This window comes from Apostichopus japonicus, chromosome 2, assembly GCF_037975245.1.
Source record: "Apostichopus japonicus isolate 1M-3 chromosome 2, ASM3797524v1, whole genome shotgun sequence".
Lineage (NCBI taxonomy): Eukaryota > Metazoa > Echinodermata > Holothuroidea > Aspidochirotida > Stichopodidae > Apostichopus > Apostichopus japonicus.
In genome coordinates, this window is record NC_092562.1 from 22,543,651 (window position 1) to 22,570,160 (window position 26,510).

Sequence of the window (26,510 nt, forward strand, 5' to 3'; positions counted from 1 at the left end):
GAATATAAATTATCAAATAAAGTAATATACTTTACTATAGTTATCGGTGAAAAAAATATTCCTTGCATTTGATGTTTCTCTCGTATCCCTTAATATTTATTGACTAAATGTGTAGTTTATCATTGCAACATTATTATTTATTACAACTATACGTGTAGCTTAGGGGCAAACTGTCTATTTTCTGTATTGAGGTACTATTTGATGTTTGATTCAGACAAACCACAGGTTTTATAGCGCTGGATCTAGTGTCATTCTTAATACTTTGGTGAATTATTTCCTATACATATTTACAATATTACCATGATTATGGTTATCTGAGTGTGTATTGATGATTGGAGAGGGAATAATCGTATATAAATGTACAGAAATAGTTAATTTATCGTATTATAAGTCACACACAAAATATCTTCAAAGTACTGTTCCGGTCCTCACCTACGTTTCTTCATCGGCATATATAAGTTAAGGTACACAATGATAGCATAAAGGAGCTGACCCTGCGTTATTAAGATTTGAAATATTCAATACAGAAAACAAGTAATCTATCTCATGTGAGATATTAAATATTACTAACCAATATGAGTTGGCAACACATTGAAGTAAGTATGTTGATGTATTGTACGTAACGTAACCTCTACTCAATTAAATAGATGAAACGATCAACGTCATTTTGTGAGGGACAGTGCGTGGCTGTGTGGTGTGGGGATCGGGTACGTGTTTTATTAATCGGGGCAGTTTCCGAGTGATATCATGTTAATTTGACCTTCCGGTTCATGTTCTACATGCGTCGATTGTCTCTAAAGTACCGCTGCTGCACTAGCTGTGACATAGATACAATCACATGATTACAGTCATATTGGAAAGAAACTTGGGTAGGCTAGGCTGGGTGCTTAGTGTATAAGGGGACCGAGTGATAGAAGGGTTTAGTTTGGTAATAGCGCAGTAGTGCAGTCATCACGGCTGGTCATCTTGGTTAGTTTCTTGACTGGTTTTTCCTCCAAGGTTTCCCTGTGCCGCAATAGGTACATCTTCGTCATAACTATCACACACAGTGATATGGACCAGTCTTTCAACACACACACACACATATATATATATATATATATATATATATATATATATATATATATATATATATATATATATATATATACAGATATATAGATAGATAGATATGTATAAGTGTGTATATGTTCCAGAACTTGGAAAGGGTGAGGGGGGGTAGCTTGGTCAGTTCGGGACTGGTGCCCTTGTTGTTGACATATATGTTTAGAAATCAGTTCGATATTAACCGTTAGGTCTGACGTCATCTTAACAACTTTTCATTGAAGTTAATATTTGAAAAGTATACAACAGGAAGCAAAACATCACATGCACTTAAATCTGCCATTTCTGCAAATCTTTATAGTTTTTTATCAGTTATAAAACTATGATTAAAAATGTTACATGGAAATAAAGACATTGCATAGCCTTTAATTGCAAATATAGCATGCTTGCACGGTATAAAAATGTATATATTGTAGCCAAAATACAAAATTTCATGTGCATAGATTTATACGTTTACTGGCCTTATGAAGAACACTATATTCACGGTTAATCATAATGGTTCACTCGTGTACGGGCATCGCGATATTTTACAAATTTTACTAGCATAAACGTGATCTTAACCAAAAATGATTTCATTCAAGAGAATACATTTTTCTCTAAAATTGCTACATTTTTGTTTAAAGCTCAAGTAATCATTCTCTTCGTTTTCTATTCATATATATATATATATATATATATATATATATATATATATATATATATATTTATATATATATATATATATAGGCTATATGAAAATGAACAATTTCAAAAAGTATTCTACTTCGTTTAACATTTAAAAATATTCGTTTGGAGAGAAAATGTCTTAAAATTTTGTATCTACACACTGGAAATTAGTATAAAAGTATGCAGTACTTCTAAATTGAACTAGATGTTTTTGCTTTCAAGCAAACAAACCATATAAAAAGGAAGACAACAAAATGAATGTATTACTCAACATGTCTCAATGTTGGTAGTACTGTAGTAAGTGTGTATCTAGCCAAGTACTAAAATGTAGACTATACCCGTTATCTACTGGTTCAGTCGATAAAAACAAGAATTGTGTCCAGTTGCTCGTACAAAGGTAAACTATGACTATTCTCCCAACTTTCATATCGTTCTCTTTAATTTTGTTTTGGATGGAACCTTGTTTTCAGATTAATCTAGCTTTTAGATGAGAGCTTTGCGTACTGGTCATAGCCATCAATGTGTGTAACAGATGACGTCATTGGTAGGTATCCTTTAAACTGTACGTCTGGTTGATTTGAACTTTTGGTGCCAGGAGATTGCAACGGATCACTCGTAGATATGATCCTACCTGGTTGACCAGCTACCCCAGATTTCACGTATGGTGAGTCTTCTTTGCCGTAGAACCCAGACTCGTTGTTTTGTACAGCACTAGACTTTACATAAGGCGAGTCTTTCGAGCAGTTGTATCCGTAAGAGTCACTTTGACATCCAGTATCTTCCTTGATATACGGGGATTGACCGTCGAAGTCATTTCCATAACAGGTATTTTCTCTGACGCCATGCTTTACATACGGAAATCGACTTTTGACGTCATAGGCATTCCATGAGTCACGTGATGTGTCATGTGCAGAGTCGATGTCAGAGAAAGGAGAGGGTGGAACATAATCTGAAAGAGAACCGGTGTAAGCTGAGGAAGAGATCCCGGAATCAGAGGATGTTGATTGGGGAGAAAGTGACCCGGGTTTCATCGAATGTTCCTCTCTGGGGATGTATACCGTCAACGAAGCCTTTACAGAAAGAGAATGAGACACATAGCCATCTGGATGGCTACCAATACTGCTGCGAGTGACTGCTGCAGGTGCATCTGAAGTGTCTGTCTTCTGTTGAGGACGATTCACACTGAATTTCAAGTATGTGGAATCAGTATTCGCTTTTTCGCGGCTCTCATTGACCTCCGTAGCTGCGATTTCGTCTTTGCATTTACTGGGAGTTTTCGAATTTATCAGCTGACTTGAAGAAGTAGATTTGGGTTCAAATACGTCTTCATCATACTGTGTTGTCACTACGATGGAAGTATGACTGTTGCGAGGCGCATGGAAAAGTTCCTTCTCTGGAGGTGACTTTAGAGAATGAACGAAGACGCTGCGATTAGCTGCCAATCGCTGTAAAACACAACAAATATGAATGGACGAATGAATGAAGGAATACATGAATGAATATATGATTTGATGGATGGTTGGATAAATCAACATAATTATTATAATATATAATATCAACTACTCCATGAATGTCTCTAATGCATTAAATGCATATTATACGGTTAAAGATAAACAGAATAGTTATTGACTTGTACTATTGAAATAATCCATTTGAGGCTACTAGTTTTCAGCAATGTCTTGATAGGTACCAATATGTCAAAAACGATGCAAAAATAATTAAATCTGCACTTGAATTTCTTTGCCTTATATCGGGACGTTGGGACTGGGAATGCTACTCCATTCCTCATGTGTTATTAATACTTTTAATGGCAACTCTGTTATGCTAAAATATTGCTGTATTTTTCTTGTGGAATTTTCCCGTACAAGGCACAACAGTTAAACATATTCTATAGGTATATAAATTAGTGTAGTCTGACCTTCGTATTTGAAAATATCAACAACTTTACAAGTGTTATTGCAACTATATTGTGCTTGAACGTTGTTTTTCCTCATTAGAGGTACAACAGTTAAACAGAAAAATGCGTAACAGAAGCACGTTGTAACAATTAGGACTCCAAAGTCCAACACTGTCACAAACTGGATATCGGATGACTTGTTTCGGTAAGTCTGCCAGTTGTAATCATATATCACTATAGGATCTGGGTAGCTTGATAGTCCCAAAATACAACGTCACTTACCACCGACAGGGACTTGGTGAAATCCGGAAGACCAGATGCATCACAACAAACTTTTCTGGACAAAGCAATGACAGCCGAAAGTGTTAAACAAACAAGGATGAGCACGGATGCCAGGATAGTCCACTGACGCCACTTCAAACCTAGCAGGAAATTGAATTAAACAGCAAAAGTGTTATTTTGTTCATCTACAGTAAGTATCCGATATTTAACGGCAGTTTAACGCATGTTGTACGTCAGAACGGCCTTGAGGAATAAATATATTTGTTAACAATATTACAATGATCCCATCCGTTCACCGTCTTAATGACGTGATATTCACCAAATCGATTTGTTGTGTGTGGAAAGTGTGCACATTATTATACAGACTTGAAATTGAGTTGTTTCGGGTTTGTTTGAAAAGGTTCTCTCTCTCTCACTCTCAATTAGTGATCTTTTTTTCTGAAATTGGGTCAGTGAATGTTGTGATAGTGAAGACTGAAACTTATCCAGTGATTTTAGTGATGCTTTCAAAATGGATTGTTTTGGCTCATGTATGTGTGTGTTATCATTAACTGCTGAAGCAAATTACCAACGATATTAATCTATTTAGACACGGTTCACAGGTTTCAAATTGGAACACAGGCATTTGTCTGAAGTTCATTTACTAATATATATAGAGTATAAGTCCCTTTCCTGCCTATTTCTGGTTTGAAACTGGCATAATACAGAGATCGCCACCAAATATAGGGACTGGACAGCCCAGTTGGTAGAGCGATGGCTTTGCAACCAGAGGTCACCGTGTTCCAATCCCGTCATTATAATAAATATGTGTAATTGTAATATATAAATATACATACATATATATAAATATATATATATATATATATATATATATATATATATATATATATATATATATATATATTTATATATACATATATATATATATATATACATATATATATATATATATATATATATATGCACATAATTATATATATATATATATATATATATATATGCACATAATTATTATAATAATAATAGTAATAATAATAATAATAATAATGATAATAATAATAATAATAATCATCATCATCATAATCATAATAATAATAATAATAATAACAATAATTATAATAATAATAATAGTAATAATAATTCTTTTGTACCCATGCCACGCATAGGGAAATTCTATGTCAGCCCTATACTTACCCGCAGTAGTGTACTCCATGGTAGATACTTTCGTTGTTCCTACACTGTTGTTTACCACAGGGACTATATCCACGATATATCTACCGACCCGTTGAAAACTTAGCGTAGTTGATAATGTATCTTTTAGCGCATGCGTCTCCTCTAATATTCCGTCATAGAAAGTGCTTATGTTATATCCTACGATACACTCCATATTGTGTGAAGGTGGATCCCAAGTAAGGCGCCATCTCATGGCAGATTCTTTCGAAATCGCCATTTTCGTGATTCTGTAAGTCTCTAAACACGAAAAAGCATCATTAATTTTGTTTTCCATTCGTCTACATTATCAATGCCACAGAAGAAACTGGTACAGCCTTTCCTTAGCTTATTTTGTTGCAGAATTCAGATGTTGAACCAGGACATTTTAAATGAGAGGATGTGACCCTGGAGTCGTTGAAGCCGACCCCCTCATGGGGGTGGGGGAGGGGGCTTGGGGATCTTCCCAAAATATTAGTTTATACATCGAATGGTGCATTCCAAAGCATATTTAGACCATAAATATGTCTATGATAAAGATTCTAAAACGCAAAGTTGTACTTATAACTACTTTTGGATTTTTGTGTGAGGTTGAAAAAGGAAGGGGTATACACCCCGCCGCGGTAAATGTAAGAGTTGTAGTCAATAAATATATACTGATATTTTCTTAGTGCATTACAGTATGTGTTATGGTGTGGCCAGAAAACGTCCATCAATATTGTTACAATGGCCAATTGTACCTTTTGGTTATATATGTTGCACGAAATGTAGTGGTGTGTGTTAATGAGTCCAGTAAATGAATCCAACAACGAAATCTAAGTAGGCTATTCAAATTACGTGGTCTTGAAGTGTAGACCTAAAACAGTCATGGCTTTGTAATTATAGTAGTAGCCAATTATGTAGTACACGTTGAATCATTACAAATCACAACGAAATAGCGAACGTTTTAAGCTACCTGGATATTCATCGTCTGGCGGTATGTTGTAGATTTCGCTCGACGCAGTACCTGCGCTGTTTACAGATCGCAACGTCACAACCTGCTCTGCCCAGCGATACACATCAAATATGCGTGTTGACTGATACGCAGATGTCACTTTTACTTGTTTCTTTTCTCCTGATTCTTTATTCTCGCAAGTGATAACGTAATGCGATATTTCAACGTTATCTCTTAACCCTTTGTTCTCCTGTAAAATTAATAAAACGAAAAAACATGGAGACTCAGTGAAATCGACTTATAACTCCCGTTAATATTTTAAGATGTCAAAAGTTCAGCGTCACAAGGTTATCACAGATGCTTAGTTCATCCAGCAAGTTGGACCAATTTTTCAAATACCAATACCACTCTATACTGCACTCATATATCATGCTTTAAAGCATTTGTACTGACGGCACTGACAAGGTCCAAACCATACAAGATATGCATACTGCTCAAACTGCCGTTACAAGTGTTTTGAAGTAGGCCTATGACATGAAACTACCGTTAATAAATGGTGTCCTGACTTAGTGCGCATCGGTGTGCGCAACTGGATGTGAAATCCGTTGACAACCGTCAGTATCTAATAGCTTAATGTTATTCGTTTACAACATAACGTTAGGTCAATATGTTCATATGCGGTATACCGATAGGTCTATAAAGTAGTAACGTAACAGCCACAACGCAACAAGGTATTAGTGCATTTGTCTCTGTCGGGTTAATACGTAAGAAGTAATGATAACTGTTTAGATCTGAATGGCCTTGTCGAAATGGTCAAGAATTGAATGAGGTTAGCATGAAATTGCTAGAGCTAGTCTATAATCTAGTTGAATAATCATTTTATATAAAGTCAGGGTGACGAGGCCTAGTCTGTATGAAATTTGGGCAAACTTTGCTGTTTAAGACTTTGCCCCTATCAGGACTACATGACTAATTAATTCGCAACGTAATGTGTAAGCCTATACCTTCCACGTTAACCGAATGTCTCTCATATCACAACTGCGCCTTGTCTCTTTATAATGAGTGATAATAGGGCCGAGATCGGGCGCTGTGGAAGAAGGTAAGATAAAGTTAATACGTAAGAGAGAACTTTAAAAAGAAAACGGAGGAAGGAAAGAAAACAAATTTTGCCTGTCTCCTACACGTATACGTTAGATTTGAAGTTGAATCCGTTGTAGAGCCTATTGGTATAACAAGACAAACTATGCGATCAACAATTGGAAGGTATCGGTACTACCTCTTGATTCGGACATTGAATAAGCAAATCAGCCGCAGGGTTAACCGTGATTTAGCTGAGCTGATTCACCTCCCGTGCCACTTCTCGTACCACTTTAGTAATTGAAGACAGGTCTTTTTATCAGATGTGGATGAATACTTTAATTTGTTGTTTATGCCTATATAGCTTTGTATCCACTGGAGCCTTGTCTCACACCCCCTGGGCGAGAGCCGATGATCTAGCTGATTTGACCCTTTGACATTACAGTTGAGACCAGTTCGCTATACCCAAGGGATATTACGGTGGCTGACTTTCATCGTTCACCAAATTGCTAGAAATTGTCTGCATTGTAATAATTCGATATGACATCATATAACCACTTTAATTGCATTTGGCAACAGTAGAGTTTGTTATGAAGTCATGCAAAATTCCTTGATTTCGTATTCAAAATATTTCTAAACTGAAGAATATAATGCAATTACCAAACAGGTTGCATGGTATGGAACTCGAAATGAGGAGAGAACATTGGGCAACCCAGCAAATATACTTCAAATCTATAACATTTCAGGGACTATTCGACAACAATATGATGATAGGATAGTATACAAATAATGAATAGTTATGAGTGCAATAGTGCAAATATTTCATGAGTTGAAATATGGAATGTTCCATTCAACGAGGCGCAGCTGAGTTGAATGGAACATTCCATCTGTCAACTCATGTTTTGAACAGACAGGTTTCTCTGCTCTCTTACCATTGAAAAAAGTGCTATCAAAAACGTATAACCCATGGTTCTATTTCATAGAGTGGAATAGAGCGGATTTTGCGTGCAATCAACGAGCAATTGACCAATCAAATGACCAGAATACAATAAGGTGTTGTATAATAAGCTTTGAAGCACATGTATGATCCACATCCTGGAGTAAGGAATGATTTATATATGGTAACAATAATTTACATTGAAATAACGATAGCATATTGAGATTCTTGCTTTACTGACGATGCTGAATATTTCTCTCGGTTCCCAGCAGATTTGGGTAGAACTAGCACACCAGCATGATGACGAGTACAAATAGAATTCCATTTGTATGAGTAGCCTAAGTGTATAAGGCTCTTAGCAGGAGACGGAGAAGAAATACTGAAGCGAAGTACAGAAATAGAAGAAGGGGAAGGGATAGTGAGAGGGAGAAGGAAAACGTGAACCGTGCATAGAAGCGTATTTATACCTTCTTGTTTTGTACGGAATTCAAATGTTGTCTCAGCATCAGGCTCAAATTCACTAAAAAAACCAAGTTTACTTCCAACCCTTAAGGTGTATCTGGTGTGCGGGTTCAAGCCAGTGTAAACCAGCACAGCTTTACCATTGTCAGCAATGTTCGTTTCGGTTGATTGTTCCTGAAATGAATCAATACAGTACATTTATACATCGTATTATTACCAAATTCACCATCATGTCTGTTGATAAGAAATTGCATATATATATTCAACGAAGATCACATGTAGGCCTCCCCAGCTGGTAGGTATTATTGCCAATACACACATTTTTACGTTACAATATTTATACCAATGCAACAGCTTACATCAGTATAGGCCTACTCATAACACAGGGTATACGTATAAGCCTACAACACTTGCGCCGTTCACGTATACTAATAGCAACACTGTATGCTGACGACGGCACAACTATACGTATACTCGCGACATATTCCAATGACAACTGGCATGCATGCTTTCAAACTTTAAGAAAACTATTAAGTGAAGCTGCAATTCAACAACGACCATATGCAGTGAAGCTGGTATTACTTACAACAGCGGCCATATAATATATTCAGTAAAGCAGGCTTCTACTTGCAACAACGATCATATATTTGGTGACGCTAACATATACTAACACTAGCAAACAATACACACACTGAAGCTGACATTACACCTACAAAAGCGAACCTATATTCAATAAACCGCCATTGTCTTACACCACCGAACATAATATTCACTGAAGCTGATATCAAGTTACAACAACGAAGAAGATATATATATATATACTCACTGAAGCTTTGGGTTGATCGAGAATTGACAGAAATGACCTGAAGCAGAGAACCCCCAAATACATTTTCCTTGCGATGGGATCGTGGTTACCAATGTAGAGTGTGTTGTTGTCTATTGTGAAAGGCGTCCACGGTCCGTGGACCCAAACTGTGACGTTACGCGAGTTCACGACATATTTGTATATAACTGGACCCGAAATATCTATATAAATGTTAAGTGCGATAGCGTCATAATTAAAGAAATGAAGAATAATAATAAGACAAGAGAATTGGCCCTTAACACATGAGTTCTGCAATATTGTGCCATTATCGAATGTGCAAGTAGGTCTATGTATATTAGATACATACAGTTAGTAAAATATGACGTCAATATTTCATTACTTAGCAAAATAGGTTTTTAGATAGAAAACATTTGCGAAGCAGCCAGGATGAAAGTTTCTGCGAGGTCCTCCAAATTCGTTGGGGTGGGGGAGGGTTACAAGGGGGTTGGGTTTGTGGTAGGGTTGAGGCACAATATGGGATACGTGTCATTGTTACAAAGTTATTGTCCCTTGACTTTTATGGTAATTTTGGGGATTGGGTATCTCTATGTGCTCTGTGGCCACCCAACTGTTCTGTAACTATACGATAATTTATTTTTTCCACACGAAAATATCGTCAAAGAACACAGTTAATACGATGTCTGTGTGTAACCTTTATTATGAAAGTACTAGCAAGTGTGAATTTGCCAAGAATGAAGGCTCACTGTAGACATTATAAAGATATGTGCAGTTCTAATTAATCATCATGTATACAGGGGCGTATCCAGGATTTTCCAATAGGGGGGGCGTCAGGCATGAATGATCGCCGTCCTGGGGGATGGGTCTAAGGGGAGGGGTGTACAATTTTTGCTTTCGAAGAAGGGCTGAAATGCAAAATGGTGTCATATATATGGGCGGCGATCCGTACTTCCGAGTGGGGGGGGGGGGGATATGACCTTGTTGACTATCTAAGCGTAGCGCCACCATGGGTTGGCGCGAAGCGTTCAAGAAAATTTTGGGATTAACAAACCCTCTAGATGGCCGGAAACGGCACTTCCCGAGGTTTCCAAGCGGCATAAACCCAACTTTAAAATAGGGATGTCATGTCCGAAATATCTCATAATCAGGATCCAAAATACTTTTTTTTTAATTTCGGGTGTTATTTTGGGAAAATTGCCCCTGTCAATCTTGTTTCAGGCGCAACGTTAGAATGTTCGACAGCTCTTTTATATTATTCGATGAAGAAAATGGCCTCATGCAGGCTATTATAGGCCTATACACATGCAATACACAATTACACATAGTTACATTCCTAGGTACCGATTGCTAGGGCATCCAGGTGAAACGTGTATTAAGCATTACCCTGGTTACATGAGATTCTCAGCTGTTCGAGGGAACATGCATGTACGTGTGTAGGCCTACTATAGGGCCTATATGAATACTATGAGGGTGCATATATGTACTATATCAATACCGTGGGCGCAATAATACATTTTGTTGTTATAGGGCCAATGAAGCCTACAGTCAACTACTTTTGCTTTATAAAGACGCTTTATTTGAAAAGATCGCACTGCGTTTATGGTAGGCGAGAAATGAAGCTAAAAGAGCCGTACATTAACGAAGATGCATAAATGTAGGCATGAAAATATTCTTATCCCTGGCATTTGGTGGTGGGGGGGGGGGATATGGTGCATTACATCCCCTCCACCCATTTTCATGGGGGGATATCATGGGGGGATATATCCCCCCTCCACCCAGGATCGCCGCCCATGGCCATATGTGATCCATTTTTCGACCTTAATAATAAGCAACATTTCCAGTAAATATGGACACAAAATGCACAATTTAGTATGGCTGGCATGTCACTTAGTGTTTATAGTGATAATACAAACACAATTACCATCTATGTTTCTAAAACTATTCTGCCGCCGAACTTCGCCAGAACCTTTTTTTGGCAAACAAAAAATAAAGCATACGGGAGGGGGGGGGGGGGGGTTGAGCGATCACCGACATCTCACATAAAGGTCGTCATCAATTTTTTTTTTTTGCTAAACATTTTGTTTGGGGTGACGGCCAATAGGGGGAGGGGGGGCGCGCGCCTGTTGCGCCCCCTGGATACGCCCCTGTGTATATGTTTGATGTATAGCTATATTAATATGGCCTAGTAGCACGCTATGCCTACTGAGAACTTGAACCAATGCTTATAGTCGGCACTTCTATCTTGTTTGATATTTTGTTTTTTCGTAAATCTTTATTACGTAACATCATACCAACATAATGATTGTTGAAGGTCTTCATTCCAGTTTCTCCCTTCACATCTGTTCTTGCACTGGAGAAGAAGCTTACTCGAAAATGTTCATTCATACTAAATGGATTCTCGGTGGAAAAGTGATGAACGAGATTGCAAACAGTCGTTGTTATGTTTATGCAGCCGGGAACATTGATATCTGTGTCCCTGAAAGAAAGCCATAAAACCATCAGAAAACAATAATAATGATTGTGTACAACATATCGGAAGAAAATCTTAAAGTTTACTCATTATACGGTCTCCTTTCTGGTAATTCTTTTCTTGACATGGCAGTTTTTCCAAGTCATACCAATTTATAGTCATTTGACTTTCGTAACAATAAATAGGAGAGTTCGATAAAACTACTGAAGCAATCGGCACATTTTCTAGGCCTACATGGTTGTAAAGCTTAATACATATGTAATCTAAAATCATTTGTCCCAATTCGATGTCATTTTCGTTTTGACCTAAATAAGAGTGTTGTGAGTAAGAGAACAACATGAAATTTCGAATTCATTATTTTCAAACCCTTAGTCCGACAAGCATACTTAGCCAAAATTAATGTATTTAGCGTTGCTGGGTAGATAATTCTTTCAATTGACAGACAATGGGCGCCCCAATGTAAAACAATTGCTATAGTAGCATGAAAGAGTCGATCCCAACAGAAATCATGCATTGTACCCAATACTACAGAATAGCAAATTCGACAACCTTGCCATACGTACTTCATCATACACTAAGTATAACTTCCAAAATAACCCGGGTGCGATTACTAGTACATTGAGTGCGAGTATATGAATGCGAATTACTAAGTTAGGTACTTAAGACTATAGATCTATAGTCTTAAGTTCTAACTTGAGTGTGGACTATTACTTATTAACATATTATATAATATATTGTTAATATATACATGACTCATACACATACACATTAATGCCAGTGTACAATTATGTAATACTTACAGTTCCTCGTGAATTACTGTGTAGTAGATTACTTCGTTTTCCAGCGGAGGGATATTCAACGGATCCCACATGAATGTGACATTGAGATTCAATGCCTTGAAAACCATATTGGTTATTCCTACGCATGCAAAGATGAAGAAATAGAAACAAATGCCGAGTGAATAAGTTCTTTAAGCAAGGTCAAGGAGGAGGAGACGAATACATGACAGAGGACTGAGAAGAAGACTGAATGGGAATGGGAATAGATATGGCAATGGATATGGTAATGGGAATGGGTGTGGGAATGCGTATGGGTATTGGTATGGTAATGGGAATGGGTATGGGAATGGGTATGGGTATGAGTAAGGTAATGGGTATGGGTATGGGAATGGGGATGGAAATGTGTATGTGTATGGGTATGGTATTGGTAATGGGTATGGGTAAGGGAATGGGTATGGGTATGGGTATGAGAATGAAAATGGTAATTGGGAATGGGTCTGAGACTGAGAATGGATATGGATATGGGAAGGGGAATGGGAATGGATATGGATATGGTAATGGTAATGGGAATGGGTATGGGTATGGGTATGCGAATGAGTATGGGTATTGGTGTGGTAATTGGAATGGGAATGGGTATGGTAATGGGAATGGGAATGGGGATGGAAATGTGTATGTGTATGGGTATGGTATTGGTAATGGGTATGGGAATGGAAATGGGTATGGGTAAGGGAATGGGTATGGGTATGAGAATGAGAATGGTAATTGGGAATGGGTCTGAGACTGAGAATGGATATGGGAAGGGGAATGGGAATGGGTATGGGTTGGGTATGGATATGGGAAAGGGGATGTTGATGGTAATGGGAATGGTTATGGGTTGGGTATTGGTATGGGTATGGGAATGTGTATGGGTATGGGAATGGTAATAGTAATGGGAATGGGGATGGGTGTGGGTGTGGGTATGGGTATGGGAATCAGTGGGAATGGGAATGAAAATGGGAGTGGGAGTCATTGGGAATGGGAATGGGTCTGAGACTGAGAATGAGAACGAGAATAAGAAGAATGAGAAGGAGAATTATAAGGAAAAGGAGAAGTTTTTGTTTTCTTTGAATTACATTCTTTAACTGTTCTCTAAATATATTTCTTTCCCGCCCAGGGTAAACAACATATACTTTACTTTGATTTTGGTTGCCACTAAATTCTTATACGATTTCGGTATTTATTGTTGCAAAGTTCATTCCTTTACGTTTCCGGTAGTTATTATTGCAAAAGTGCATGTTAACGAGTTTCAAAACAGACAGGGAGTCCACTTTGCCTGGACAATACTCCCCGCGAGATACCACTGAGAGCAAAACGCATAGATCGGTTAATTATTTTATTAGAAATGCATGATCATTTGAGGTCAACAGAGTTAATTAACAACAAACCGAACATTTAAGAAGCAAATCACGACAAGTATCATTCCTCTTGTTGGGGGTGAAGGAACATATTGGACATCAAAATAAGTTTGAGGTTACCAGAGGTTAACCAAAAAATAAGTCTTCCGAAGTGATTACCGAATACATTGCGTGTGTTTCACCTATTTACGGTCTCTTAAGGCTCATCTACGTTTTCATTTGGAAAATCAATTGACTTGTGGAGAACACTTACCTTTAGCGAAATTCATACAGGTAAATATTATGTTCCAATGTCGACAATGTTCACCGTAGGTGTTTTGTTTGATTGATATTTCTACTTTCAGTTTGCTAAAATAGCATACTATCTATTAATGACTTTCCATTTTGATATAGTTATATCTTAATTATGTAATTTGATTTGTTTTTGAGAAACCTGAAATGCCTTGAAAGTTGGTTACACCCTTTTGGCCAGATCGGATTTTAAAATAGTAAGATACACTTACAAAACATAAATGACGAGGAGCGGGGCGGGTATGCAGTGGGACGTGCAGGGCAAATTACTTTCTGAATCTGCTTAAGTCAATGACCATATTTATTTGTATATTGATGCTTGTTATACATAGCGAACTGTTTATTACGATGCAAAACTTGATCAGCTATAGTGCCATCGAATCTTAATGTAATAAAGGAGCACTCCACAGTACGAAAACGTACCAACCATGGAGAGTCATGTGACATGCTCCCAGGTGCTACTAACATATTATTGAACCCTTTGTCTCTTCGCCGATAGATAGGCGTTCCGTAGACAACAGGGCAGACTTTACTGTAACTTTGAGAATAAGTGCTTACTTCAATTTGAGTGATAATGTTGTAGAGATTTACTTTCCGTCCTCATGAAAAAATTGTTCTGCATGGACGATGGCTACTATTCGAACATCTTCTGTCAGATCTAGTCTTATAAATTATTAACGACAGTCACTCCTACCATATAGTATACTGCATGGAGCATTGTGGTGTTAAGAAACAACGAATTATGTCGTCTGCTTCTCGTGTCTATGTACATTGTGTACATTGTGATACGCTACTTGAGCTCCAGCTGTACTGAGTTCGACTGCTTGAATGGATATACTCAAATGGCATTGGAACTGAAAATTGAATTTGAATTTATTGTCCACAATCGGAAATTCGGCTTACACACATACGCCTCAGGCAACAAATGGACACACTCCGGCAGAATTATTCCTAAAGGGGAAACCTCAAACTTGATTAATCCTCTGGAAACCAGATTTGGGAAATACTGGCAAATAACCCAAGAGAAGTATCACAACAGGGATAGAGTAGAGACAAAAAAAGAAGTAAATGACAGAGTATGTGTTAGAAACACTAGAGGGCAAAGGTCAAATGAATCCATTGAAAGGTCATCAAAGTCTGTTGACCACGTACCTACATTTTAAGGGTATCAGGGTGGTCTTAGTACAAGATTTGTCATATTGATGACCTATCTGGGTCCGGAAAGACTATGATTATTATAGAAATGTGAAAACCACCAAATGCAACCACGTGGCATTCCTGTTACTGTGCCAGGTCTGCTAGACAACCATCCGAACCGGTATAAAATCATTGACAGAGTTAGGCGGTTAAAATTCCATCCCTTCTCAAGCAATCACCTCCACCACCCCCCCCACCCCCACCCCATTTGGTAGAACCAAGTATTCCTAGTCAGGAGTCAGATGACTCTTTGAATATTTAAATGCATGTGTACTCTAATAATAATAGAAAATGAAAATACGTGTTTGAATTTTGTTTCACTTGTATTTTGTTGGTTCTTAAATACTGTATAGTTTCGCCTTATAAGAAGGTAGAGGTTTATCATATTTATGCTTGTTATGTGCATAGGGAAGTGTTTATTACGATGCAACCTCGATCAGCTGACGCTGACGCACGTTTTGCAAATCCGCCATCTTAATAACTGTGTGTTGAATTCTCATTAGGGCTCCCAAGATACGACAATAACAAATCACATGACTTAAGGGAAGTTAATGAGAAATGTGTTTATGTTATGACAATTAACTGCGTCTTTAAGTTGTTACAGGAAATGCGATTCGGTTACGTCGTAAAACCAAACTGTGCCAAGATTCAATAATTGCAACAGCAAGATTACACTTAAAAGCAATTTTCTTAGATTTTCTCTATCTTATCTATAGGTATAAATCATGTACTAAAGTAAAACTTATTTGTCATGAAACGGAGTCATCTCGAGTCGTTTAAAGTCTGAATACATGTTTGCTGATGAATTTCGGAAAACAAACTTATTTTTATTTTCTGTTGCCCTAATGGCGAGAACGATTTACCTTAAAAATCACAGCGACCGCCCATATCAGCATGTTCATTACACAAATGTTAACAAAATAGTCTACATATGTGGCCCGATCAAGATTTTAAAACGTTCCTATACTTGCATCGTCCACTTTTTTTACCCAATTCCAAAGAGGAAACGTCTGAAAACACCTGTTAATTCATTGCAATGGAAGGAAATGACACAATTTTGCAAGCTACATCGTTAAGATCGAGAGAAATATACTATTCAAGAAAAGTGACCTAAAGCAGGCTAGCCACGAAAGTGAAAGTAGTCCTACTAGGCCGCACGGTCGTATACAAAACATAGAGATTTGATTGGCGCATGATCTGTTGAGCGGAGCTTGCAAATTTTGATTGAAGTTTCTAGAATCTACGGACTCGTTAATAAATTTGGAAAATTTTATTCAGCTCAAAATGTTTTTACAACATATAACTCAATCAAAATAATGAATATTGATATGGAAATTGCATAGAACGGTTTACACTGAGCTTTTAAAGCAGTAAGCTGGAAAGGTCGATTTTTTTTTTGGGGGGGGGGACAAAACAAGTACTGAGACTTTAACACTTGACATGCAGTATTTTTGAGATTGTTTGTGCTCGTAATAAAGAGACTTATATAGATGTTCGTTAATTAGCACAAGAAACAAGGGCGTAGGAACCGGGGGGGGCTGGGGCGCCAGCCCCCAGTGAAAAATATGGAGGGCGGAAGTATCATTCCGCCCCCCGCTTCGCAAGTCAGAAAACCCCTTTTTCATTTCCAAATGAGAAAAAAATCTCATTTGGAGCACCAAATTGCATCTAAGGCCAGGTGAAAATGCAAAATTATATACAAAATGGAGTGGGTGGGTTGAAGAGTGCTATATTGCACCAAATTGCATCTGAGGCCACCTGGAAATGCAAAAAAAAAAAATCCCCTCCCCTCCCCCAGGCCGGCCATCAGTCTTCAGCCCCCCCCCCCCCCCCATTCAAAAGTACCTTCCTACGCCACTGACAAGAAATGTTATGTTTCAGCACACGCTTGCGAAATCCTTTGTCCGTATATTGGCTATGATCACTATAATGTTATTTTGAGTTTTATTACTACTTTCAGTCTACCTAATTAGCCTGTAATCGACTAAAAACGTTCTGTTTAATAACAGTTAAATCATAATTATAAAGCTTGACAGGTATATACTGAAGATATCTGGTTACAGAGGAGAGGAGATGGGGATTGCGTCGTATGAACCTGTATAACTGAAATGAGCACTCGGGTTGACAGAACTATAAGTTAAAGAAAAAGCATCTGCAGTTTACAGGAAATGAGAAACATGGCACTGAACACACTAAAAAAGGTGGGCACATATTTAACCCAACACTACAACGGTACGAATATATCGGCCGAAGGTTGGTCAAGGTTTGACCCCAAACAGGTAAAATGCAGACAATTTTGGACAAACCTATCACATTTTAGCGACAATTAAAGTGGTAAAGCTATGGTAAAATTCAATTGTTTTTGGGCAAATATTTTACCAAATTTGGTTGGATAAATACGTACCCAGTGTTAGGTAGTAAAGTATTTGCCCAACTTTTTTCAGAGTGAGCAGCAACTCGGAAGAGCACCCTGTGTTATGTGTGGAGCAACTCGTTTGACATATACAACATAGTTCATGGTCTACGCCTGATTATATGTCACCCAGTATAACCCCGGCAAATATGTTAGAAATTCGGATAATCCTAAAGGACACAATATTAATATTTAAAGTACAATCATTTTACTGTAACACTAAATGTAGATATCCACATTGAGATATTTAATCGTCCATTTTAACAATCGTGAATATCTATGAAAACGGAGAACAGAACCTCCAGAATGCAATGTTGGTAAGTTTTAGCAACTCTTTTGAGGGGGGGGGGGGTACTGTCGACCTTAAAGACACAGAAAACTTTGTGCATATTACTCATAGGTTAGTTTTCATAGAATATGTTTAGTTCCTCATGTTACTCTCGTTTTAAATATGCAACATATCAGAAATCAGGTCATTGGTATGTTACCGCCAAATATCTGCTGGAAACGTCAAGTAATGGTCTCCCCATACTCGAAGTTCTTCAGCCAATTTACTGCATGCACCCTCAGGACGCACATGTACATCTCTTAGACATTGAACTCTCTCATTATACCTTCCTCTATGTCTGGGAATAGTTATACAAGCTATAGAAACTCTAGCAGACTACTTTAACTGAAGAAAAGGGAAGAGGGAAAAACACTATTAACACGCTAAATGTGGAGACAATGCTAATGACCTTTAATTAAAACCTAGCAATTACTGTGCAATATAGAGTGGGCCGTCTCAGTTCGCACGAAACCTACAGTTGGTTATAAAACAACCGCATTAACCAAAATGAAATAGAAACTTGCTTATCGTGTTTGATGATTAACCATCTGCTCTCGCATTGAATTCTGTTTGAAAAGGAACCCACATATTATTTCCGTTTCGAGGATGAATAAATCGTGGCTGATGAATAACTATATTAGTTTTAAAGGGACTTCCCACTTGTCATTAAATATGGCCGAATATATACACTTATCAAACTCAGGTCAAATTTGAGGATGGCTTGTTTTGTTTTATACAATCGTCAGTTTTATTGTCATAATGTTCTAAGATTTCTTTAGACAATGCGGGTATTTGTAAATACCGTGGTATAAGTACAAGAAAAGAAGAACAAGAAAAACCTCCTAAGCTTTCGGAGGAAGAAAATCAAGCACGTTCTGTCAAATTTGTTGCCGTGCTAAACGGAAGATGCTCCTTAAATAGATGTACAAATTTCCCTACATAATAGGTCAATTGTGAGGGGGAAATATATGTTATTGCGCAGGAGTTTGATCTAACATAAGAGACAACAAAACAGTGCTACGTAAACAGCAAAAAAAAAAAAAGCCAGGCACAAATGCTGCACATCAGCAATTGGAAATACCCTTAAGTTGTAGTTAAGTACAATGACAGCATGAGTCATGTTTTACATGTCAACATATAAATGTATTTCACTTCATGGAAAGGCGTCCCACGTTACGTAAACGGGAGATGAAAAAACAAGGGATATATTCCCAATCCCTCCCCCTCCCCTTCCTGCCCCCCCCCCCATGGCACATATTGTATAAACCTTATCTTACAGAGAAATTTATGTTTCACGATGTTAGGTTATAACCCCCATTTCAGTAACTTGTACCTAATTCGAGATATTGGTTAGTCAGGCTAGTTTGACGGGTTAAACAGTCTCTTACACTCCAGGAATTGGATTACAATAGGTGGTCCGTGATTTATTCTGGTTAAGTATTACTAGTGAATGGGCCACATGTGAAATGTTTACTAAGCTGTCGCTATTCTCTCAATTGCAGTGGTGACATTATTCTGACTATATATAGTCCTGCTGCCAGATTTGCTCATAAAATATCACGGGATTTGAAATACATTCGACATGCAAAATGCTATGAGAATGTGGTCGTGAACTAGAATGCACGACGTTTCCTATAGCCTTAACAAAGCAACTGCAGCTTACCAAAATAGGCATTTATGAAAAGTTACAGTTAGTACATTTGAGATACAAATTGTTAAGAAAAACTGAGATAATGCAAAAAGAGACGTCACAAATTTAGTCGTTAGGAACCGCAAAGAAAAGGGAGAAGAAAGAGCTGAGATATGGAAGATTGCATGAAGAAGAAAATGAGAGTAAATGCTGACAACCCCACTTTTTGTCAGAATAATTATTCTCTGTGACATGCAAGGAAGTTCAAGAGGGAGAAAAAAAGCAAATGACCTCTTTCGAAAACTAAAATCCTCCCCTCACTGAAATAACTAACCGAAATGAGAGCAAGTTTTTGGCCAAAATATGTTTGTTCTTTCATAATATTGTAAAACTATTTGTGTAAAAAAACATTGCTATGATTGTGTAGCTCCCTTTGCGATTGTCAGATAGAAATTGGAAAAAAATCGTAAAATATTCATATCTCGTCTATAAAACAGGATGTGATTGTCACCTATTGCGGTACAGAAGTTCATATTTGATTTAGTAAACGACACAACCAGTTTGATAAGCTTAGTCAATATAATCCGACCACCCCAAATTGAAGGGAAATCAGGGTTGAATTGACTTGAAATCTGCAACTCTGAACTAAGGCAACTCCTGGAAAAGTTTGCTGCGTCTGCCATGTCAGTTAAGCGGTCTCACGAATTTGGGTGGGGAGAGATGGTGTGAGCATGGGGAAGCTGCCTCAAGAGTCATTATATGTAATATACATCATACAGAAATCCTGCCCAGAGAGTATACTGTTTAGACATAAAACCTTTAGCACAGAGTATTGTACAAGTAATGAACTCATAATTAACTATTAAAATGGCTTCAACTTTTGTGTTCAACTTGAAAACGAGAAGAACAAAAAGAAAATACAAAAGGAAGCTTCCCTGCCCAAAATGCAAGGTGCATAAAATGATAAATAAATAACCTAGGCGATACGAACTAGTTGTGTCCGCCACACTGCTGTTTATACCCTGCAGCCTTCGTGCACTCATATTACAAGTCCTTGCGTAATAACTGAATGTGACACAAAAACTACCTTACCGAGTTTTCAATACCCGTATTTATCTTCTGCAAAACATATTAATCTGTGGTCAGTAGATTAGTGATAAAGAGCAACTTACCATATTCCCCTTTGACTTTACTAAAAAGTACCAGACCCAGAAAGAGGGCTCTCAATTGAGCAGGAAAGAACATCTTGACCAACCGTACGTCTTCACGGCCAAGGTTAATCTGACGAAAAACAAAACAAACACGAACTGTCAACCTGCAAAAGTGAAAGCTTGAAAACATACTCCTTCAATGCCCGCCCCCTGTTTAATTTTGCTGATAGTTATTTTGTTTTTAGTTTCTTTTTCAGTAGAAAGTGTTACTGTTTTCAGTACACTTTTTTTTTTAAGGAAATTGATCTTTTAAAAAGTAATACACTTGCCTGCATCATAATAGTGCATTGAGGAGCATCCTTTTCAAGGTCGCAACAAGGGTTGGTTTAGCGCGTGTAACATTCTTTCAGTGGCCAATGAACTTTTTTTCTTTTTTTTTTCTTTTTTATAGTAGTGAAATCAAGATAGCTTTATTTTTTTTTTTTTTTTTTTATTTTTTTTTTACAATACCGTAACACATAATACAAAAGAATCAGCAAAAAGACTTACATGTGGCCAATGAACTTGACAGTATATCTGAACATGGTAATTTCCCATATAATATATTAATAAACGATTTATCGTTTTTATTTATTATGTCCAACGCTCGTCTGTAACTCGACACTTTCAATTTCATTTTTCATACTTTCTCGCCCACGTTATTGGCTTGTTTTTTGTTTGTTGTGGGTTTGACAATTTGAACACGTTCGCAATTTGAGGAGTAAATGGTTTGCAGATTTGTGCCTCAATTGATATTTAAAAGTCTTGCTGACCATTTAAACAGGAAGTATGAACACTTATCAAAGAAGAAAGTAGCTCTTTCAATCTTTCATTAGACGAAGTTTGAACTTCTTTTGTTTTGCTTTTTGTGATAGAACAATCAGTCAAAGTGAAAGGAATCCATATCAGTTTACTTTCCGTTCAGTTTCTGTACAGTTATCTGAACATATATACGATGTAAACCTTCATGGCACGAATTTCAATGTAATATGCCACAGTCTTATGTAAATGATGTTATTCACCATGGTTTTCCACAAAATTGTAGGGTCGGGATGGGCGAAGGGGTGATCAGAAACTGTTGTGCTTACACACCGGCTCTGCCACCCTTGTACAACCAAGGAAGCAATATGTAAAGAAATGACAGAAATATAGAGAAAAGTCATCGGATCTACTGATTTATATCACAACACTGGTCATAATTATAAGACGCTTATTAGATCTTGTCCAAAGTATATGATAATTGACAGAGTTAATCTCAAGGCGATTCGTACTAACAACGCGTGACGGGTTGACTTTTCGTCGATTCGAGGATAAAAGTAAACTGCGCGAGCTAGAAGTATATTTCCGTCTACCAAAGGGGACATATTTGTAAACAAGCGGAAGGGCCGGATATCAACATTTCTGCCTAGAAAAAAAACTGTTTAATATCAGCGGAAATCCAATACATATTGGGGGCATTATAATTCGGAGTAACATATGGTCATAGCGAAAACATTACCGTCTCATGTTTTGGAAAGTTGACTCAGGGAGGAAATTGCAATTTCAACAAAGAATTAAAGTTGGAATGTGTGTTTGAACAAGAAATACCTAAAATTTGTGGGTCCAAAATATTGGCACATCGTTTCGCATGAGTCGAATCCGACCAATTAAGGTAAATAAAGAAACTTCGGGGAATTGTTACTCAAGTTAACCGCGCTCCTTGTTGAACAAGCCAATGAACATATACTAGGTAATTCATATCCAGTATAAGTCGAACCAACTCACAACTTTTCGTTGATACAACACAACAACTACACTATATAGTACAAATGCACATGTACTAAACTACACATGGTAGGTTATATGTATAGTAGCCTAAGCCCTGTCGAAACGTTACTGCGTTTCGCTAATGTCCTCTTCCGTAAACATGGAAGCAAGTAGTTCTCGCAAGAACCTGATAAAAGAACGAAGGAACTAAGCAAGAAGATTCCAGTAGGGAATATAGTTAAAGGCGAATCTATATCGCGAAGAACTCAGCCCAATAGATGACAAGTGTCCGGGCCCACTGGCAATTGTCAGTGAAATCTAACACCGAAATGCTCAAACTTTAACTGCACAAGTAAATACAGGTAGTGCAAAAGACTTAACTTTCAGCCAGTGAAGAACAACATGGCTGCTGGCTAGAACTGAATCGCTAACACAGCGATAACATTAATTTTAACAACAATTGTTATTTGGAAAGAAACACATTATAATATGAAGAGTGGAGAAACAAAAGATGAATGTAGACAGTGTGTTGTTGCGGATTTCTTCATTCTGCTCTGAGTAAAATTCGCGTCTGTAAAGACGACGTTGTACGAGATGTCAGTTTCGTGATGCTTATACCAGTTTAGCGAAAATTCTTTTTCGTCTTTGGTGACTGTGTTATCGTGAAATCTACGGTATCGACCAGGTTCACGAATCATACGTTTTGTTCTTATCTATCTGCTTACTATATACAATGTAAAGTATCTCTCGATTCACACCGTGCCTGGAGAAACAAAGAAAAATGCGGACAATGTATTGTTTAATATTCGAATTACTTTTCCCACACTGAGTAAATGCATGGACACTTAGCCTATACCAGTTGAGCGAAATCTATTTGTTGTTTGTGACAGTTGCTTACAATGTTGTGAATTTCGTTCTGATCAGATGAATGAATAATAACTAAATGCGTATTGTTCACAGTTGTCCAGACAGTCAACTAATCTGTGGTACAGTATTATATCAAGAAAATCGCAGTTTGAGAAAATAACTAGGCCTAATACAAGAAGCTCAACTAAACCAACTATGGAATCAAAACTAAATGCTTTTATTTCCCGCCCCCAGTCATTGAAATCTATTCCAAAACAGTTTGACGATCTGAAAACAAGAATTTGCAGGTGTCCAGAATGCTTTGGCTCACATCTCCAGGGATGAAAAAGATCTTTGGGACTCTGTTGAATTTTTAGAAAACAGAATTGATGAAGTTTCAGCTCAAGGAGGAAGTAAGTAGTTTAGAAGATAAGTTGTTAGTTCTTGATAAAAGAATGCAAACCAAGTTTGACGATATGGAGAATAGATCCAGAAGAAATTATCGTTTGTTTCATGGAATCCCAGAAGGTTTAGAAGGTAAAGATATTCACGGTTGTACTCATTTCATAATGAAGGAGTTTCTTCATAAATTTATGAAGATACCAGACTGTGATATGATTGCAATTGAAAGGTCACATAGAGTAGGTCGTGGAATCCACCATACGAAAGAGCCAGCATCTTCTCCAAGATCAGTGATTGTCGCCTTCACTCATTTTCCTGATAAAGAAAGGATCATGTTTCTTGCCCCTAAACTCCTTAAACAAAGAAATTCAGAGACAAGCAAATATTCATCTCTGATGACGTCTCGGCCTCAGTTCGTAAGTCAAGAAAGGAGCTTCGTTATCAACTAAAGAGCATCAGAGAAAGGAGGAGGTGAAATATGCATATGTTCCATGGACAGTACCAGCTGCTATTGTGATTGTGAGAATTAATGGTACCGATGAAAGAATTGTCAAGTTAAATTACTGCATACGAGGTTATTGGAAGCTAGAGTCACAATTTTCGTTTTGAGGTGTTCCGTCTGATTGTTGACTACCGTATTTCTAAATGGTGACATGTGTGCCTGCCATGTTTTCCTGATTGCCAGTTTTTTTCTACACCAAAACAGAAGTTGTGTTTCGTATTTGTTTTGATACTGAGAGTATCTGTTCTGTTGCAGGTAGCATAATTTTTTATATCCTTCAGTTCTTCATGCAAAAGATAAGTATTTCTGACATTTGCAAAGGTACATTGTTGTGACAAATAAACTTGTTGTATTTCTTAGTAAATGGAATCATTGCAAATGTGCTCCTTCAATTGTAGAGGTCTTCGGGAGAAAGATAAAAGATTGGAACTGTCTAATCATTTGCACAACCCTCAAGTTTGATATAATATGTCTCCAGGAGGTTTATTAGACCAGGGACAATGAGTAAATTTATTATTCAGAATGGGGAAGTGATATCTACTTCAGTTCTTTTCCTTCCAATTCAAGGGGGTTGTTGTTTTGTTTGACAAAAATCTTGCTTATGAATTGAATTTGTGAATATTGCATTGGATAGAAAAGGCAATTTATTACCCTTAATATGATAATCTATGGTCATGTTTGAATGGTCATGATGAACCTCATATTTTGGACAACCTTTTTAATCAGTCAGTAAATTTTGATTGTGATTTCACAATTTTTGGCGATGATTGGAATTTGGTCAAAAAATTTGATTTAGATTGTGATTAAACAATCCGAATGCTCTTTCTAAACTTATACAACTAAAACATGAGTCTAATCTTGTTGACCTATGGCGAAACTTCAATCCTTTTTTGCATCAATTTACATGAAGAAGGAAAACTCTCATGAAACAAGCTAGACTTGATATTTTCTTAGTTTCTGAGAAAACTTGTTAAATTTCATTAATGCTACAAAAAACTTTACCGGGTTATCGTAGAGATCACTCTTTCATTTTATTACATGTTAATACTTCAATGAGCATAATCCACAAGGGTAACAGTTACTGGAAGTGTAATTACTCTCTCTTGCAGAATAATGATTACATATATTTGGTGAATAAGATATTCGATTATTCTATTATTCAATATATCGCTACACCTTACAACTCTGATGCTGTTACTATCCCTATATAAAATCTGCACTTCATTATTGATGCAGATTTGTTTTGGGAAACCCTTCTCATTGTTGTAAGAGGTGAAACTATTTCCTTTGGTTCTAGATGGAAGAAAGAGAATGAGAAACGGGAGAACTTGTTGCTGCGGGAGATATCATTATTGGAAGTAAATGTTAATGAGAGTAACTGTGATCTTCCTTATGAGAAGAAACATGAATTAGAAGTAATTAGGAATACTACTATGAAAGGTGCCATGATAAGAAGACAGTCTTGCTGTTTGGAATTGGGGAGAAACCCTCACAATTCTTCTTGAATCTTGAGAAGAGGTCTGCCCTTAATAAATGCATTTCTGTGATAAAGGACGATAGAGGGAATTCGTTAAGGGATCAAGAAGCCATTATGAATGAAACTTTTGAATTTTTCTCAGATTTGTTCTCTAGTAGTATGACGTTTACCACTGTGTACTTAGCATAAACTACAACTGCAGTTAAAAGAGAAAAGGGGTACAAAATGAGCAAGTACAACGACTGTTAATGTTCTTGAATCTGAGAGTTTTATTTGTTCTCTTCTCACTCAATAATTCAGCCACGGGGTAGAGGAAACTCTATACAGACAACATGCCAAAGTGAAACATGAAAGAGGTTAGTTTTCCTTATATACAAAACAAAACCACGTACATGTTTATGAAAACGACAAATAATACTGTGTACGAATGAGAAGAAATGGCATGTGTTATGGA

The 26,510-nt window shown here is 37.2% G+C and overlaps 1 protein-coding gene across 3 annotated transcripts; it reads right to left on the reverse strand.

The window, feature by feature from the left end:
* Positions 1-1,381: 1,381 nt before the first annotated feature.
* On the reverse strand, positions 1,382-22,261 carry LOC139982554 (uncharacterized). Of its 3 annotated transcripts, none has more exons than XM_071995448.1 (11): positions 22,172-22,261; positions 21,066-21,174; positions 12,662-12,779; positions 11,683-11,867; positions 9,395-9,594; positions 8,574-8,742; positions 7,097-7,179; positions 6,114-6,342; positions 5,144-5,419; positions 3,950-4,089; positions 1,382-3,215 (listed from the first exon to the last, which is right to left on the reverse strand). In XM_071995448.1, the coding sequence occupies exons 1-11, from the start codon at positions 22,244-22,246 to the stop codon at positions 2,247-2,249; spliced, it is 2,553 nt and encodes an 850-aa protein (XP_071851549.1). In that variant the 5' UTR covers positions 22,247-22,261; the 3' UTR covers positions 1,382-2,246. The 3 variants fall into 3 exon arrangements, with proteins under 3 accessions (XP_071851549.1, XP_071851559.1, XP_071851566.1); XM_071995458.1 differs by lacking the exon at positions 22,172-22,261 and adding an exon at positions 21,594-21,656; XM_071995465.1 differs by lacking the exon at positions 22,172-22,261 and adding an exon at positions 21,374-21,394.
* Between the last annotated feature and the right edge of the window lie 4,249 nt (positions 22,262-26,510).

Coding starts and splice junctions, on each gene's coding strand:
- LOC139982554 (XM_071995448.1), bottom strand. CDS start 22,246: ATGACTTTTCTCTATATTTCTGTCATTTCTTTACATATTGCTTCCTTG. Junction 9,595..11,682: donor CTTCAACAATCATTATGTTG/GTATGATGTTAC, acceptor ACATTTATATAG/ATATTTCGGGTCCAGTTATA. Junction 4,090..5,143: donor CATGGAGTACACTACTGCGG/GTAAGTATAGGG, acceptor ATTTCCTGCTAG/GTTTGAAGTGGCGTCAGTGG.